The 16,817-nt window shown below is 38.4% G+C and overlaps 1 protein-coding gene across 7 annotated transcripts in view; it reads left to right on the top strand.

Annotated features, from left to right (window-relative positions):
- sema5a (sema domain, seven thrombospondin repeats (type 1 and type 1-like), transmembrane domain (TM) and short cytoplasmic domain, (semaphorin) 5A) overlaps positions 1 to 16,817 on the top strand; it is a 142,184-nt gene that overhangs the window by 90,842 nt on the left and 34,525 nt on the right. For all 7 annotated transcript variants that reach the window (XR_013652458.1, XR_002292683.2, XM_004081015.4 and 4 more), the window contains 4 exons: positions 301 to 418; positions 4,062 to 4,243; positions 5,542 to 5,685; positions 12,637 to 12,784. Coding sequence is in view for 5 of the 7 variants with exons in the window: in XM_004081015.4 (XP_004081063.1) it covers positions 301 to 418; positions 4,062 to 4,243; positions 5,542 to 5,685; positions 12,637 to 12,784 (592 nt within the window). In the remaining 2 variants the exon portion in view is untranslated. The remainder of the gene's footprint in view (positions 1 to 300; positions 419 to 4,061; positions 4,244 to 5,541; positions 5,686 to 12,636; positions 12,785 to 16,817) is intronic.

Below are 16,817 nucleotides of genomic sequence, written 5' to 3'. Positions count from 1 at the left end.
TAATCTCTGTGTTCACACCTCAAACTCTCTCCTCATCCCTCTTTCGCAGCCTCCCTTTGACTTATTCCCTCTGTCATCTTGGACATTTTCTCATACCTTCCCCTTCCATCTTATCTCCGCCGCTCTCATGTGTTTATACATCATTTCTCCCTCCACCTTATCTTAGAAACCTTCCACTGTAATCTTCCTCCTCATTCTGATGTTTGATTTTATGCCACCCCGCTATGCAGAGCCATCAGTATGCATACATGACAGTTTAATGAAAGGTCTCTAATGGGGAATTTTGTTCTTACCTCTCAGAGCTTGTGTAGGAGCGAGGGACCCATACTGCGGATGGGATCTGTTGCTGAAGAAATGCACCACCCTGGAGGAAAGTGTCAGAATGAGTCAGTGGGAGCAGAGCATCACAAAATGCCCAGTGAGTACCCGGCTGATGGTTAAATTCAATCATTAAAGATGAAACAACAAGAATCAGGAGGATTTTTCTTTTCACATCTTCAAAAAAAAGTTTTTCAACTTGACAAATGAGCTCACAAGAATCAACTGTTAAAATACTGAACATCTGTTGGATCAAAATATGTCACCTTCAGGTAATTTCCTTTTGTTTTAAGTTTATAAACTTAGGATTTTAACCTTCTTAATTTTATTTTCCTGTTGTGGGATCAATAATCAATTTCAAAATTTTCTGTCAAAAAATCCCAAAATATACGTTTTTTTCTTAATTCCATTCGCTTTTCATGAAGATATGTACTCGTACCCATAATGACCATTTATCTTTACTTTTTTGTGTTTTCTGCAGAAAACAGCTTTGCTATTATAATTTCCTTTTAGCAATAAAGATTTACTTGGCGCCAGATCAATTTTCTATTTTGAAATAGAAACTTTAAACTGAGTTGTTAGGTACTGATGCAACAAAACCAGAAAACATCAATATTACCACACCAACCTGTTTCACAGAAAGTAAAACAGTTGCTTTTGGAAAAAATGCTGTTTTGTTTTTTTTACGTTTTTTTGTTTTCTCAAACTTAATCCAACAAACTACGTTTTTTTCAATATCACTTATTTAATCTGGAATTGTTTTGACATAACAAAAGAATCTCTTAATTAAACAACCACTTTCATGACTGCACTAGATAAAATAAATATAAAATTTGAGAAAAAGTCAAGTAAATTTTTTCTGAAAATATTGTTTAAAAATGTTCAAAACACCATAAATATGACATCTGTGCTTTCCTGTGATTTGATTTTAAACATCACATTCATTTGACCCATGAAAACGAATCCCCACCGTCCAGACACACAGCCTGCTCCATCATCAAACCCCTGGAAACCATGAGAAGCCTCAGAGAAACAGTCCTGTCATCTAAGCACATTTTGTGACTGGACATCTTGACTTTCAAAGAGCAACATGTCCTCGCCGGAATGATCAAGGACGCCAGTTTATTTTTGAGATTAGTTTTGCTATTTATTCTGCTAAAAAAGAAAAAGGAGCACTCTGTAATAAGGACAGCAATTTTAAGAGTGCCTGTCTTTTTTTGCATTTGAACACCACCATTTTTATCTCAGCTTGGAGTACCATGTCTCTCTGCTCACTTACAGCTCAGAGGAATAATCTGGTTCTCATGGGGTTTGTGTCATTTCAGTTCTTTCTTTCACAATTACCACACAGTATGGTAGTTTTTTAAAAATGAAAATTTGTAAGTTTTTTTTTTTTTAATCTGGTATCAACAGTAAAACCCAAAAGCCACAACAGTTTGCTTCATCAAATGCCAAACAATGAATACTTTGGAAAAATGTTCTCATTCTGTTGTAATAACACTCAAAAGGCCTTTTTTAAGCAGGTATATTTACCAATTTTTATCTCTTTGTCCAAAATCAAAATAAAATATTGCATCCAAATTAGTTTAGCATTACAGTTTAGATAGTTCACAGCACTGGAATCGCCTGATTTTCTTAATATAATTTCCTGTATTTGTCATTTTAAATCAGTCTATGGGGTTTTGATCAAACCTGTAAAGCATTTCTTCTTAACTGTGACTCCAAATCATGGTTTGGTCTCACCTTGAAGAGCTGAGGTGGCCAAAAAATATAAAAAGAACATTACTAAACAAGAAAATCCTATAAGATTTTAAAATCTGGAAACAAGCCGTTCAACAAGAGCATTAAAAAAGGGAAAAATGAGATAGAAAGGGTTAACTGTTAAATAGAATTACTTGAAATCAAATGCTATAAAGCCAAATTATAGGTAATTTCCTGCTAATTCTAAACAAATGGTCTGTATTTTTTTAGTTTTAATGTTCCCCATTGTTGTTCATTTTCATTACAAGGACAAAAAACTAGTGTAATAAGTGCAAAGTTCTCATTTTAGGACAAAATATAAACAAAATGAGAAAACGATCCTAGTACGAATTGGCCCATCTTAATAAATCCTCATTATATCTAAATTTAGCACGTGTTCTTAGAGCATAAATCTGATTTTATTTTTTTTTTAAATAATGGTCATGAATGTCTTTCTAACGTTTTAACATTTATTAAAATTTAAACTAGCGTCCTCAAAATGAAACTAGTGCATTTTGAGTTTGTTTGAGTCCTACATAATGTTTTACTATTGTCAAGAGTATGGAGGAAAACAGATTTATGCTCATTTTGATAACAATTTCTGTAGATCCTGCTTTTAATGAAATAAAATCTTTTTGACTGGGCTGATTTTGAAAAAAGCTTGGAAAGGTGTAGAGCGAAGAGAAGTTAAAACAACTTCAACCGTTTTAGAAATCTTGATTGTCTAAAAGCAAGGTTTTAAATCTAAAAGTAATGAGTCATTGGCTAAAATATGAAGGGTTTCAATATGCAGTACTTTTTCTGCAACAAAAGAATCCAAACTTTATCAGCATAATATTTTTGCTTCTAAATCTATGGAGACTTTGCAAAAGGCCTGTTGGGATGAGCCATTGTTCTGCTGCAAATCCTTGAATATTGGTAGATATGAAGATCACTTAAGGTCTTTTCACCCAGACTCATATATGCAGAAAATGAAGTTACACTTTCCCAACCTCTTCCTAAACGCCATCTGGCATCCCAGTTTCATCTGAGTATAAAATGCTGAAGACTCAGTCAAAGATCTGCAATTTTTGGAAACATCTGTTTATGTGTTTAATTTTTTGCAATCAAGTTTATGATTTATTTAGCAAAATATTTTTGCTATTTCCTCACTTTTCCCTCTTTTTTTTTAGTTTTGCATTTTAGTGAAAGAAAGTATAATAACCAGTACAAAAACTATTGATTAAATGTTCCTGTTTAATGAAGGATATAAAGCGTGAAATATTCATGAAATGGATAATACACCACAACCGAGTCATGTATAGTCTTAGCTTGAATGATAATGCAATATTCCTTTATTGGCTGTCCCCGTGTAGCTGTTTGCTTTCATTGTTGCAGATGCTGTCTGCCTCAGCCAAGCGTTCCTCATTTAGTCATGCAGCAGAGTTCAATTACCAATAAGAGCAGTGGCCAGACGTTATTCTGTTTCTGCCAAAGCAGATGATGATCAGCTCTCCTCTGCTTGCATGAAAGTATTCTTTGCATTTTCAAATCAACCTGAAATGTAACAGCGACACGCCTCATATCCCTTGTAGTCCTGATTCCTCTCTGGTGCCTTTGGCTCATATTCCAGAGACATCACTGCAATATCTGAGTTTTCCTGTTTGATTATGTTTGGCTTTAGATATTCATTTATGAAGCCACTTTTATTTCCTCCTATTTTGCTTCTGTGAATCTGCCCACTGTGTTTCTCTCTTTTCCATTTTGGGAATTTTTATTATATTCTGCAACAACGATGGTGTCTTTATCCTGTCTGCTGCACATTACTGCAGTGTTTGGCATGTGGCAGAGCAGTTATGTAGCTATTTTTGTGTCTCTAAGGAGAATTGATTCCTCCAGACATCCATATGTAACCATAAAAGCAGCACAATCCCAAGGGCGTCACTGATGTAATGACTGGTTTCTGAGAAAAGCCATTACCTGCACAAATTTGATTGTTTTTTTGTTTTTTTTGTCATTAACAGGTTCGTAACGTCACTGTTGATGGAGGCTTCGGAGCCTGGTCAGGCTGGTCCACTTGTAGCCATAATGATGGAGGCAGCGCCGGTTCCTGTCTGTGTCGGACGCGAGCCTGTGATAACCCCGCCCCTCAGTGTGGAGGCCAGACCTGCTTTGGGATCAGTGCTGAAGTTGCCAACTGTTCAAGGTGTTTTATTTTGGTGATCTGTGCAGTTTTCAGTCTGGACAACTCACTTAAGAAAAAATGTGCAGAATTACACTAATTAAATAATGAATCTATCCCTTTCGTTCAGGACTCACACTGGGCTGAACAGCTATGTGCATTTTTACTGTCAGTTGCTTGATTAATCCTATTTTTCAATATAAACCCCCAAAAGTCTGCAGGTATCCACATATTTTGGCAGAGCTCAAGAAATGTTTTCTAAGGTTTAAAAAAAAACTCTAATCCAGTAAACCACTACTACTTCACCAAATTCTACTAATTCTGGTCTAATTTTATTGTTTGAAACTTGTTTTTTCTCACTTTGGTTCATTTTGTGCCCCTTTACACACTGCAAAAACTTCTATAACTATATATTCTATAACTATATATTTTCAAATTTGCAACAAAACTTTATTATCTGTTTGCAAAAGCCAATACGCCACCCAAAAGGTTTGTAAATGTAAGTTATTGACCATCAAAGGATTGTTTAAAATGTACCAGTTGGGATGTGTTTATGCCTTTTGTCATGGTCATTCTAAATTACATAATGACAGTGTTTGTCCCAGAACTAAAAAAAAAAAATCCCACCACAAACCTATAAATTTTAGGACAGATTTGTAATAAAGCTCAGAAGAAGTGACAGTAGGACACATAAATAACATTGTAAGCTCTCATCTTTTGGACGTCCTTTCTGTCCCGTTTCGCCTCATCAAGATCTCATGTATTGCTTGTTCCTTGTAAAATGCTTATGACATTACATCACAGACTCTCTGCGCCTTAGTTGTTTTTACTTCTTTTCAAAAGATGCAAGCCTGACAGATGCATGACAGTTCATCTGTAGTGTGAGATGCTCAACAAGGATTTTTGTTCATGAAAAACATTCTCCTTCACTCTGTTCTGGAGAAGAAAATAAACCTCCCCTTTGTGTAGAAAGGTTTTTTTTTTGAGTAACAAGTCAAATAGTGGGCAAAAAAAGTTGAAAAAAACATTTTTTATCCAGCATACTATTTATTTAATTCTCATTATCATTATATTTCCAGACACAGAACCTTCACACAAACCCAAAAGAGTTTCTATTACCATTATAAGGAAAGAAAAGGCGATGTAGGCTTAAAAAATGTGGTTATACTCTTATAAGGATTAAAATGCTGTTGATAGTTTATTACCAAAGTGAAGACCAAAATAAAAAAGGCACATGCCTCTACAATCAGAAACCTAAACTTCACCAACGGATGTATAGGAGCAGTTCTCAGGACTGATGTGATCTTTGTGCATCACCATAGAAACGGAGCCTGGACTCCCTGGACTTCCTGGTCTCCTTGCAGCACCAGCTGCGGCATCGGCTTCCAGGTGCGCCAGCGCTCCTGCAGCAACCCCAGCCCCCGCCATGGGGGGCGAGTGTGTGTGGGCCAGAACCGCGAGGAGAGGCAAGTAAACATTCATCAACCTGCAATGGTTACACTTCCTGTGCGCCCATTAAGCTGAATGTAAAAAGACCTAAAAACAAAAAAAGAACAACTTTTTCCATCAGTTAGTAATCTGCAGTCAAAAGTACAACTCCTCCTGTGGCATTTCGCTTTTTTCATCTTTAACTTCTTCCTCTCTGTCCGTGTACATGACAGCCAATTAAAGCAGGAGCAGGATAGGCCTGTGCTTGTGTAATTATCTAGCTTTTTCACACAAACCAAGTCTGCAATTTGAAGCTTTGGGAGCGTCGGAGAAGAATAATCTCCTTCTTTTTAAAGATGTTTGTACAGTTTCCAAGCAACTTTTATGGTATGAAAAGAAATAAGCAAGAGAGCGCAAAGAGCACAAAGCAGCATACAAAGAAACCCAGGTAGAAAAGGTCAGGAGTTTTTTATATATATATATTACTATTGTATTCAATTCATTCTTGTTAGCTGAAAGTCTAAAAGGTTTTCTCCCTTTAAAAATGAGTTGTACAAGTTCTGACAGCTTTCATTGTGCCTGGCTCTATTGCATTATTATTGAAGACTGGCACCAAGACGGTTCTCCTTTGTGAGCGTAGTGTTTGTATTAAGCCAAAAAGCGTTAGTTTGATGTTTTTCAGGCAGCCCCTGCTGTTAAACAGATACGAATAAAGAATAAAAAAATGACTTCTTTGGAAGTAGCAGATATGTTTTTGTATGTGTCCCTCCTCCTGGCGTTCTCTCTTTCTCTCACTACTTCCGTCTAGATAGATGGATGTGGTCACCATAGCAACAGAGACAGTCTTAAAGGGTGAATAGTTGGACAAGGAATTCAAGGATGTTCCTTTTTATTTAGGCTGTATTATTTTCTCTCACAGTACACCTTACCTTTCATCGTTGCTCCAGGAGGAGCAGTCCTTGAGACGGGATCAGTTACTTTGGAAATATATCAGGAGAAGAAAAAAAAAGCTGACTGCTACTACAGACCGCAGCAGGAGAGCAGCAGATTTTACCTCCCCCTTCACTTCTTTTTCACAGTGCTTTAATCTCATTTGTGCTGTCTCCCCTACCTGCTCTCTGCACATAGTTAGCTCAGCTGTTTGAAACACATGGGGCAACTTGTTGACCGGAATATTGTTTTGGTTGCTGAAGGAAAAAAAATAGTATAAAGAATTCACCTTTGGAGCCATGAAATGGAGCGGCGTCCTTGTGTGTGCTAGAATGCAGCCTCCCAAAATAAAAAATTAAGCCAGTGCAGAAAAGTCTGCTGCTGTCAGAATCTTCACACACAAGACTGACTGAGTTGTCAATATATGGGACATTTTTACCTGTATTTTTAAATTAACTTTATTTGGATATTTTGGGGGTTAAAAGACAAGTTCCTTTTATAAGTAAATTGTAAATGTAATGTATGTTTCAATTCCGATCATTTTTGAATTTAAAGCCTAATTTGAGGAAAAGGAAATCTGAAGATAATTAAAGCCGCAAGCGGCTTTGTATGGCCCTCAGGCGCAACCCGCCCCCGCCACTCCCCTTTGACCAATAGGCTTGCTGACTGAGCTGCTGCTTTAGGCCTTTTACTGTCCCCATCTGCCTTCCCCACTCTGGTCAGTGCTGTATTTCACAAATTATTTTTTTTTTTCAAACTGCTGGCTTTTCTGGTGGTTTTATCTCTATAGCAACCATTTTAGGTTTTGATCATCCGAGGGTGACAAACAGGTCTATGTAATTTTTAGAAGAATCAGCAAAAGTAAACTTCCTTGGCAACAGTCTTAAGTAATATGTTCCAATCCTAACTTATATCGATTCATTCATTTTCACGATATTCCGGTAAAAAATTGTGCCGGTAACAGTGAATGCCACCTTGTACAAGCTTCCCATGCGAATGCCATTCAAAACTTTCTAATTTCAACATTTTTTCCCAAGTGCCGTTCCAATGATACTCAAGTAGTTAGAAGGCCATAGATCCAAATCCCTAGGAGGATTTTAATTTTGTATCCGCTACTAAAGCAGTTTTTTTTTTTATTATTTAAGATGACAACCTCTTTTGGAGGTCAATGGTCATTGAAGCTCTTGTTGTTTATTGTAGACTTAAGACGGCGGCTTGTGTGGGAAATGTCTTGAATTTCGCTCAAACTATATATTTTTTTCCCATATGGTGAAAAAAATGTCACAAAATTTCACACTTTGCCACAAAGTCACCAAGCGGTAGGTCCTGTGGCCATCCCATAGTAATTTCAAAACTTCCTTGGATATCTCTGACACATTTGTGTCAGATTTTCACCTTTGATGTAACATTCGTCTTTCCAGCAGATCTGGTATAATTGTTACAGCTTAAATTAATAACTTAGTCAAATCAGTGCTTGTATCCCCCACCTTTTCACCTTTCTTCCTTTTACTCTCTTCCACCCTCCCCTCACATTCTTCCCCTCTCCCTCCCCACACAAAAAAAAAAAAAAAGAAAAAAAAAAAAAAAAAAAAAAAAAAAAAAGGATATCTCTGACACATTTTTTGTGAACATGGATTGTTTTTTGTTTTTTTTAAGCCCTGTATCAGAGTTCATCCGCTTTATTTTCTTTATTTGGACGCTATGATGTCATTATTTTAGGGGAAGGTGTTAAATGTTCATTTTCATAGGGAACCAGGTGTGTGTAATTTTAGTACGTTTTTAAGTATATGGTGGGGGTGATGACATTTTTACTCTTTTGCTCAGTTAGAAAGAAAAATTGCAAAAACAATTTGATCCGTGCAGTCCAGGACTGCTGCAGGCCATGAAATAAAAGATTTTGAGGACCTCATTCAGATATCCCAAACCGTCCAGCTCATTTGAGGTTTACAGCTACCTATGTGTGAAATAAGTCTTATTTGCAAACCTCAGCCTGCACTGCATGAGGGTATTGTCAGTTTTTGAGTCTTGAATGTTTCTTTTATCAAAGTGGAAAGCTCTTGTTTTTAGTGGCCACAAGGTTCTTTTTCCCTGGCGAAGCTTCACTGCACACTTTGTTCTGCCACTGTTGCCTCACTAACCTACTTGGATTAATGCTCCGAGCCGACATTCATGAATGCATTCAAGGTCACAAAAGTTGCGGAGTCGTACTTAGGAAAGAAAATACCAAAAAAAAAGATGGAAAAGCTTCTTTTTTTTTGTCCCTTTTGATGTCCTTTTTACAAAAAAAACCTCATAGCTTTGGTCCCAATGGTTTCCATCCAACAGAGGCTTTCCAGAGGAAGCAAATGCTATGAAACCAACCAAACACGAGAGCGCTACAGGCTTAAATCTGGATGCTAATGCCTGCATTTATAAACCTTCTGTTGGTATTTCCCTCAGCACGCTGACAGCGTCCACACTGCTTACTCAGCCTATAGCGGGTAATTAGTCTCGTTTTAGTCTTATCAGCTTTGTGTACTTTAGAGAGAAAAGGATAAGATAGGCTGCAGCAGAGCCACTCGCCTCTTCCGACTGGAGTGTGCGTGATTATAAGTTTGAAGCTTGAAATAATCTCCACCGCATTGATTGCAGATGTTTTTTTTCTTATTTATTTATTTTTTATTGTGTCTGGTGCAGCAGGGAGATATTCTCCATATTCAAGCCGCATTGAACGTTTATGTGCTGTTCCTTCTTCTTTCAGGCGTGTGCAAGATTGTAAACAGCACTTGCCCTCGCTTCTCCACACTCCTCCTCCTCACAACAAGCATACAGATTAGTAAAAAGTAGAAAGAAACACGGCGCTCTGAGGATTTCCACTGTACTTTCAGGGCGCGCAGAAAGTAGGCTTTGATTTGCCGTGAACAATGGAAGAATATTTTTGTAAAAGCACAACAAAAATATGCAGCTGAAGTGTTGGTGGGGGGGGGGGGATTTAAATTCAAACTTATTTGAAGACTTTTAAAAAGCAGAAATGTGCTAAAACACAACAAAATTGCACTGAAAACAGTTTTGTGGCATCTAAACGGCCCCAGAAAGCCTAGCAGTTGTCTGTAGCTATTCTGTAATGAGTAATTCAAGTTTTTTTTAGACAGAGCAGTTATTTTCCCGTAAAACAATGTAATTAGAGATGAGGCATGCCTCTTTGTAGCGGTTTTAATTGGCTGTGTCAATGAATTATGCAAGCTGCATACGCCTATTCATCAGGATTTGAGATGCAACTTTCTTAGCTGTACTTTTAGGTTGCATGGGGACAGATATTTGCCCGTCACCTCAACCACTGGTGCCGCCACTCGCTCAGATGTCGAGACAGTAAAATGTCTGCTTCCAAGGCCACATCAAAGGAGCAAACTGAGTCTGTAAAAGTTTGAGTCAAGTATTAAAATCTTTTTTTTTTCTTCCTCTTTTTGGATATTTTGTGCCTGCGGTCTGATGTCTTTGTAGTCGTTCCTGCTCAGGCTTTAGCAGCTTGGTGATGTCTTCTCCGCCCTGTACATCTAAATTCAGTCATCTGTCAGAAGAAACTGCAGCTTTAACAGACAAACCAAAAAAACAAAATCGCTTTAACGAGGTTGTTCACTTTCATAGTAATTTACTTAGTGTAACATTTACTGCATGACCCCTTTAAGCTTAAATATCACAATGGATCTGCCACTGATGATGTCTCTGTCAGGACAACCTCACTTTACACGGCTGACAGCATCCCTTGTCATTCAAGAACCTCCCCCTCTGTGGCTTTGCTAAACTCCACATTGACGTGGTTCACAGCTGAGTAACAGTTGTGACATTTTCCATGGGAGCAACCCCCCCATTTTTAGATTTGTTGCTCATCTGAATCCATGCTCCTTGCAAACGTGGCTCCACTTAAAAGGCCCGTCAACTGGGGCTTTCCAGTCCAGCTTTTTTTCTGCAAAGAAGCCACATTATAACAGAAATAATCTACCAAACAGTTGTTTTTACTTGTCAGGGTTATTTTTATGCTTGTTTTTGTGTTTATTGGAGTTAGTCTCTCAGGTTATGAAGTCTCAAATATCCTCATGGCATACAATCACGCAAATCTCATAAATAATAGAATTACACCAATACTCTGTTATAAAAGAGATTGTTGAGACTCCAGGAGGGAGACAAACAAATACCAACAGTGCTGGTTTAGTTTTGACAACAGTAATCTCCACAAACAAGTGGGGCACAAACACAATCAGAAAATGTTTTTTCTTTTACCACATAGAAAGAATTTTGATGTGGTTAAAATTCATTTTTATTTATTTATCTCATTTTCCAATCTGTTTCTAAACTGATGTGTTTTTTTCCTTTTTCTTTAAATCAAATTTCATTACTTTTTTTTATTATTTATGCTGGTTGGTGATAGCAAACCTTTGAGAACCTGAGTTCAACATCAAGGCTGTGAAACCATAATAAAATTATATTGATGCCTTAGAGAGCAAGGCCAAGTGGGCCCCATATGGTTTAAAAGTGGGCAGAAAATGTGGACCTCAAATAGGTTTGTCCGCACTTTTCATGGTGGCTCTACCTGTGTTTGCCCACATTGGCTGAAGTGAGGACTCAGTGCTGTCCACCGGGCTGCTGGCTAGCCATTTTCTACCCACTTTTAAACCATATTTTTTTTAGCAGAAACTTGCACAAAACTGCTTCTAAACCACATTAAAAATATTTTAACCTTTTTATTGAATTAGATTTACTATTCCATATAAAAAGGTCCAGTGCTTAGTATGTATGTTCATCTCAGCATCCCCCCACACTATTTTCTGAGGATTCTAGGGTGCTTTCACATTCTCCAGTCTTTTAACTATTTTGGTTTGGTATTTGTCTTGCATCGAAAACCAAGTGGACATGAATTGCTGGCTTATTTATTTACAACTTGAGAAGGAAAAATACAGAGTATTCTGTTCACACCAAACACAATTTGTGCGGCAGTTTCAATATTAAATCAATGTACAACACAATCAGAGGTCCTGCAGTGCAATTTGAACATTAGGTGCGGCACAGCAGTCTGCCGGCAGAGCGCCAATTATTTGTAACATGGCCTCAAATGTCTGAACTTTGCTAAAGGATTCACATTAGGTCAACTAATCAGCAACTCAGCATTTTCGATTTTATCAGCAAGTGGAATCCAAAACCAGCAAGGAGGAGAATCTGATCGTTCTCTTGAACTTAATGATACATATTTCTTTATTTGTATTGTAACAACAAAAAGGTCCACAATTTTTTCCCCTCCTCAGACTAATGCAGGACAGCAAGTCATCAAACTGGTTTGATGTAGTATCGCTAAAAGTGGCCGTCATTGAGACGCAGCTCACCGTACTGGGAGAATCTGTGAATGATCTCCTGAACCCAGACATGGAGAAGTGATTACTGAATCTTTTGTAGAGCTCTTCAAAATAAATTAACCTGATCTCTCTCTCCACATCATCCATGTCTTCCATTGTATGTGAGATCTACAGATATACAGGCAATGCTCCCATGTTGCAGTGAGGCTAAAAAACTTTAACAGTAACTCCTCCCACACACGGCAGTAGTGTCAGACTTATGAACACAATTTTGGTCAAACATCCAGCAGCAAAGTAGCCGTGTGTTTAAAGATAGGTGGCGGATGCAAATATGCCATGCGGATCACATGCGGTGTGACTACAGCATAAGAATGCTTTTGAGGAGATGGATTCTTTCCAGAGTTTACATTGGTTTCTATGAAGAAGACTTAAAGGTGGAGGTGAAGGTGAGGAATCATGGATCACTTCACATATCTAATGTAGTAGGACAAGGAAGAGAACATTTAAACTTGATGGTCAAGAGTGATTGTAAGGGGGGAAATGTGTGTTTAGCCATAATGGGACAATGGCTATTTAGAATTCAAGACTCAAACATGAACTCTTCAAAGACTTTTCCCTTTTGGTTTACCTTTAGACACATTTTCAGTTTTCTATTTAGCCAGTCTCTGAGTCACTGTGCCTGCTGAAATCAAGTCCCATACTCACTCTGTGGGCATTTTCCCCTTCTCCACACAGGTACTGTAACGAACACCTGCCCTGCCCACCGCACGTTTACTGGTCAGCCTGGTCGGCGTGGGATCGCTGCAATGTTCCTTGTGGGGGAGGCATCCAGTCACGACGCAGAACCTGTGAGAATGGCAACGACTGCCCAGGCTGTGGTCAGGTATGTCACGCATGAAGCTGCCTCATCCATCATCCGTCGTACTTTCTGGCTATTCAATACTGAGGAACTCCTCTGAAACCACCTGGTGTGATGATCACTCACTGGTGATGAAATTGGAACATCTAACATGACCAAATCCCCTGGCTATATTTATGCACGAGCTTTAGAGTTATTACCAAGACCTATTTAATGCCCCACACACACTTACGGGCACGTGGTGAAGTCATCAGTCTGCGTTGAATAGCCTTATTTTATGCAATAAAGCACAGCTGATGCAAGCGAGTGTTGGAATACAAGGCTTGATGATAGAGCGCTGTGACACTTGTGTGTTATTTCTGCTGCTATTTTCATACACACATTCGCTCCCTCGTCCACAGTCCGGGTAAGACTGAGAGAGAATGATTAGGATAGCTTCTCACGTCCCGCTTGGAATTGGATTAAAGAATATGGGTCAGGGCCTTCTGGATGTATGGGATCCTTGAAGTGTATTTTTGTCTTTTTGTGGATCTTCTTCCGAGTTCTGAGTGGAGATTTTTCTTTGTTTTTATAAGGGATTAGGCTGAAATCTAACCACTTTGGTGTAAAAATATTTCTTTTAAAAGCAAAATATGATTTTGTCATGGTTTTTTCAAAGAGGTGTTGCTGAATGATATATAAATATTTAGTTAATGCATTTATCTGAACTAAAAGTGGACGTATAAGTAAATTTAGGATTCATTCCATAAATTTGTACATCAAATAATTTTATTTTCCCTGCAGAACCCACAGGTGAGCAGACAGGCCGTTGATAATGGAGCCCGTCACTATCAAATCCAAACTAAATCCTCACTAAACAGGGCTGGTCATGTGCTGCATTTATCAGAAATCTTCATCTTACACAGTTGAAGCATCAGCAGCTTCTTTGCTGCATCACTCTGGCATCTTGCCGTGTTCTTTTTTAGCAACTTTGTTAAAAAAAAGGATATGAGCGCCGGGAAAAAAAGAGGGAATCCCGTCGTCTTTTCTCTGCCGCTCCCAAAAAGGAAATCCCCTCTCGGACTGTTGACACGTTTGATGTATCTTCAGCGTGAAGAGGCGCCCGTGTCCTGTTAGCTGGAGCCATTAAAGCTGGTTTTTATTAGTGGCAGAGAAGGTCATATGGCACATTCTGGAGCCAGGTCATCAGGAAAGGCCAGTTAAAAGGGTCTCAAGTTAACTCAACACTCCTGCTGTCCACTTCATCAAAAGGTTCTGTATGTTTTTTTTGGTACCGAACTTTCACTTATCTTTTTTTTCTCTGTTTTGTTTTCTCATGAACTCCTTCTCTAGGAACATTGTGATATGCACTTAATTGGGTCTGTCTGAGCCAGCAGAGCTGTAATTGCGCGCAGACTTCACAAGTACCTCTTTGCCAGAGAGGACTTTTATTTGGACAGCTTGGTTAACTCGCTTCATAGCTGCACATTTGCGCTGATCAGTGAGACATTTGCTAGCTTTCATGTAAGAGTCTGATGAGGTGCTAAATGGAGCAGCTGCTGATGTACTGTAATCACTTTAAAGCACTTAAACAGGTAAAGAATTAAGGCCAGTGAGTCCAAATAAAACAAACATTATATTTATAGTTTGGAAAAATCATTAATACTGAAAAATATTATAAACAAAAAATGTAATTTAATAATTTAAGCCACCCAAAAAGAGAATAAAGTTAACGTCTGCTTGCCATTTGTCTTATTTTCTTGTACCTGACGTGTGCATGTTTCACACACACACAGAATGCAACTCATCATCACAGCTAATTTTTTTCGACAAGATATCCTACTGAGATCTGAAAACAGAAAGACAGTGAACGTCTCAGACAACAATGTGATTGGTTCATTTGTGCATCCTTGTTTACCTTCATAGATTGATACCATCTCAGCCACCTGTGGTCAACTCCAAGCACTAATGAACAGAAATGAGCTGGCATCTGCTCTGTGTTTTTAAGGAGAAAAAAAGATGTCAAGTGGAGAACTGTACAAACTAACTTTTCTTAACTTTTTTTTTAAGCTTTTCTGAAAAGTTGGCAGAAGAGAAACTCCTCTGTAACACGGCGGATGCGCTCTCAGCGTGCTGTAAATCAGCTGCTTATACATCCTCCACAGGAGCTCACATCACAGCCATCTATGGTGCAGCCTAAGACAAGTCTGCAGGGATTTCAGTCTTTCAAAACAAAGGTGACACCCCTCGATATGCAGCCAGGCCTCCATGAAAACAAAATGCTGCTACACGCCTAATTAGAAAGGAGGAAAATCTCTTAACAGATTCATTTGCATGAAACGGCCTCAAAGGAGAAGTATAATCCTTTCATTTTCCAAGGTGATGCAATTTTCCTAAATCTCAATGAAATGCCTGCCATACACTTTGGTCAAAATACCAAAGGATTACAGTAGCATGGCTTTCTGCTAAAGCTTGCCTTCACAGCTCTGTTCAGAGCCACAGGAGGTAGAGTGGGCTAAAGCCTCACCTCTAAAATACTTGTGTGTAAAATACTAAGCGGCCTATTTGATGCTCTTAAATTTCCTTCTTCTGCAGCTTGACTTCTGACCCATTCCCCTTTTTTTGGCTAAATCTTTCAGGGAGGATATTTTTGAAAAAAGTTCAAGTGGAGACTTTTCTCTTGTTCTTTGATCATGCTATTAATGTACGACGGAGTTTTAGAGCCAGTTTTAAAAAAAAAATTTTTTTTTTAAATGAGGCTTTTAAGTCCTAAATTTACGAGAAAGAAAGTCATAGATTAACGGGGAAAAAACACCAAAGTTTTCCGTTTATCTGAGCCTAACTTGATGATGAAATATGTGGAGCCTTTTGTGAAGCTTTATTTCTGGATAGGTTGAAAAAACAAACAGATTCGGAACCTCTTGGCGACTCAAAATCAGATTATTTTCAGTGGAGCCGGCTTTCCGCGGTCCGGTGTCAGTAACGTTTGGGTGTAGAGGACCGCTGCAGCCTTTTTTTTTCCTTTTCATTCAAACACCCTGAAGTTCATTTGTCACCCTGCGTCATGAACCTGTCATCCGAACACCAATGCACAAGTAAACAGTGTTACATACGCCACCTCCTCCAGATGAAACGTCCCGTTTCAACATAAAACATTAAGCTCAAAAAACTGAACCTCCTCAGACAGAAGCATTGGGGTGGCCGTGGTGCAGCGGTAGGGCGGTGATCGTAAGATTTCAGGTTCGATTCTCGCCTTGCACGCCTATGAGTCGAAGTCTTGGGCAAGACACTGAACCCCACCTTCCCTCTGGTGGTAGGCGGGCGCCTGTGTTTGGCAGCGGAGGCGCCACCAGTGTATGAATGTGTGTGTGACTGGGTGAATGGGTCTGTGACTGTAAAGCACTTTGTCCTTGTAGGAAGAAAGGCGCTATATAAGTATACGCTATTTACCATTACACAGACATGGAGATCTTGTCTTTGGTGGAGAAAGAAAGGATTCAAGTGGACACCTGCAGGGATGCCGATTTCTTCATCAAAGGGCTGCAGAGATCCAAACATCAATAAATAAAACATTAATAAATCATAAATCATACAAATGAACTACCAAAAATTTGGAACATTATCAATAAACATTCAGCTTACCTGTTCAACTAAGTTTAGTGGGTCTGCTCTGCTCTGCTCTGCTGCGTGCTGCGCGGCGTTCACCTGCTGCTCTGTATGCTCACTTCCACTCTAATCTCGTAAATTTACGAGTTTTTTCTCTTAAATTTACGACTTAAAATTTCGTAATTTTACTTTTTATTATATTTATTTATTTATTTTTGGTGGCCCCTAAAACTCCGTCGTAATTATAAAAATAAAATAAAAAACAAGAAAAAACAACTCTGCTTACATTCTTAAGAAAAACACACATGTTTCACTTTCTTGGCTGCAAAATAAAAAAACAACAGTAGAACCCACCCAATAAAATAAAGTTTGAAGTGGAATACAGAAAAAGACATATTAAACAAACGCATAAAAAATAATTTTCTAAACCATTTTAACTACTTTATTAAAAAAATCTTAGTATAGAAATCGT

Source organism: Oryzias latipes, chromosome 20 (assembly GCF_053564925.1).
Source record: "Oryzias latipes strain Hd-rR chromosome 20, Olatipes_Hd-rR_3.1".
NCBI lineage: Eukaryota > Metazoa > Chordata > Actinopteri > Beloniformes > Adrianichthyidae > Oryzias > Oryzias latipes.
This window is presented reverse-complemented; position numbering and strand designations above follow the sequence as displayed.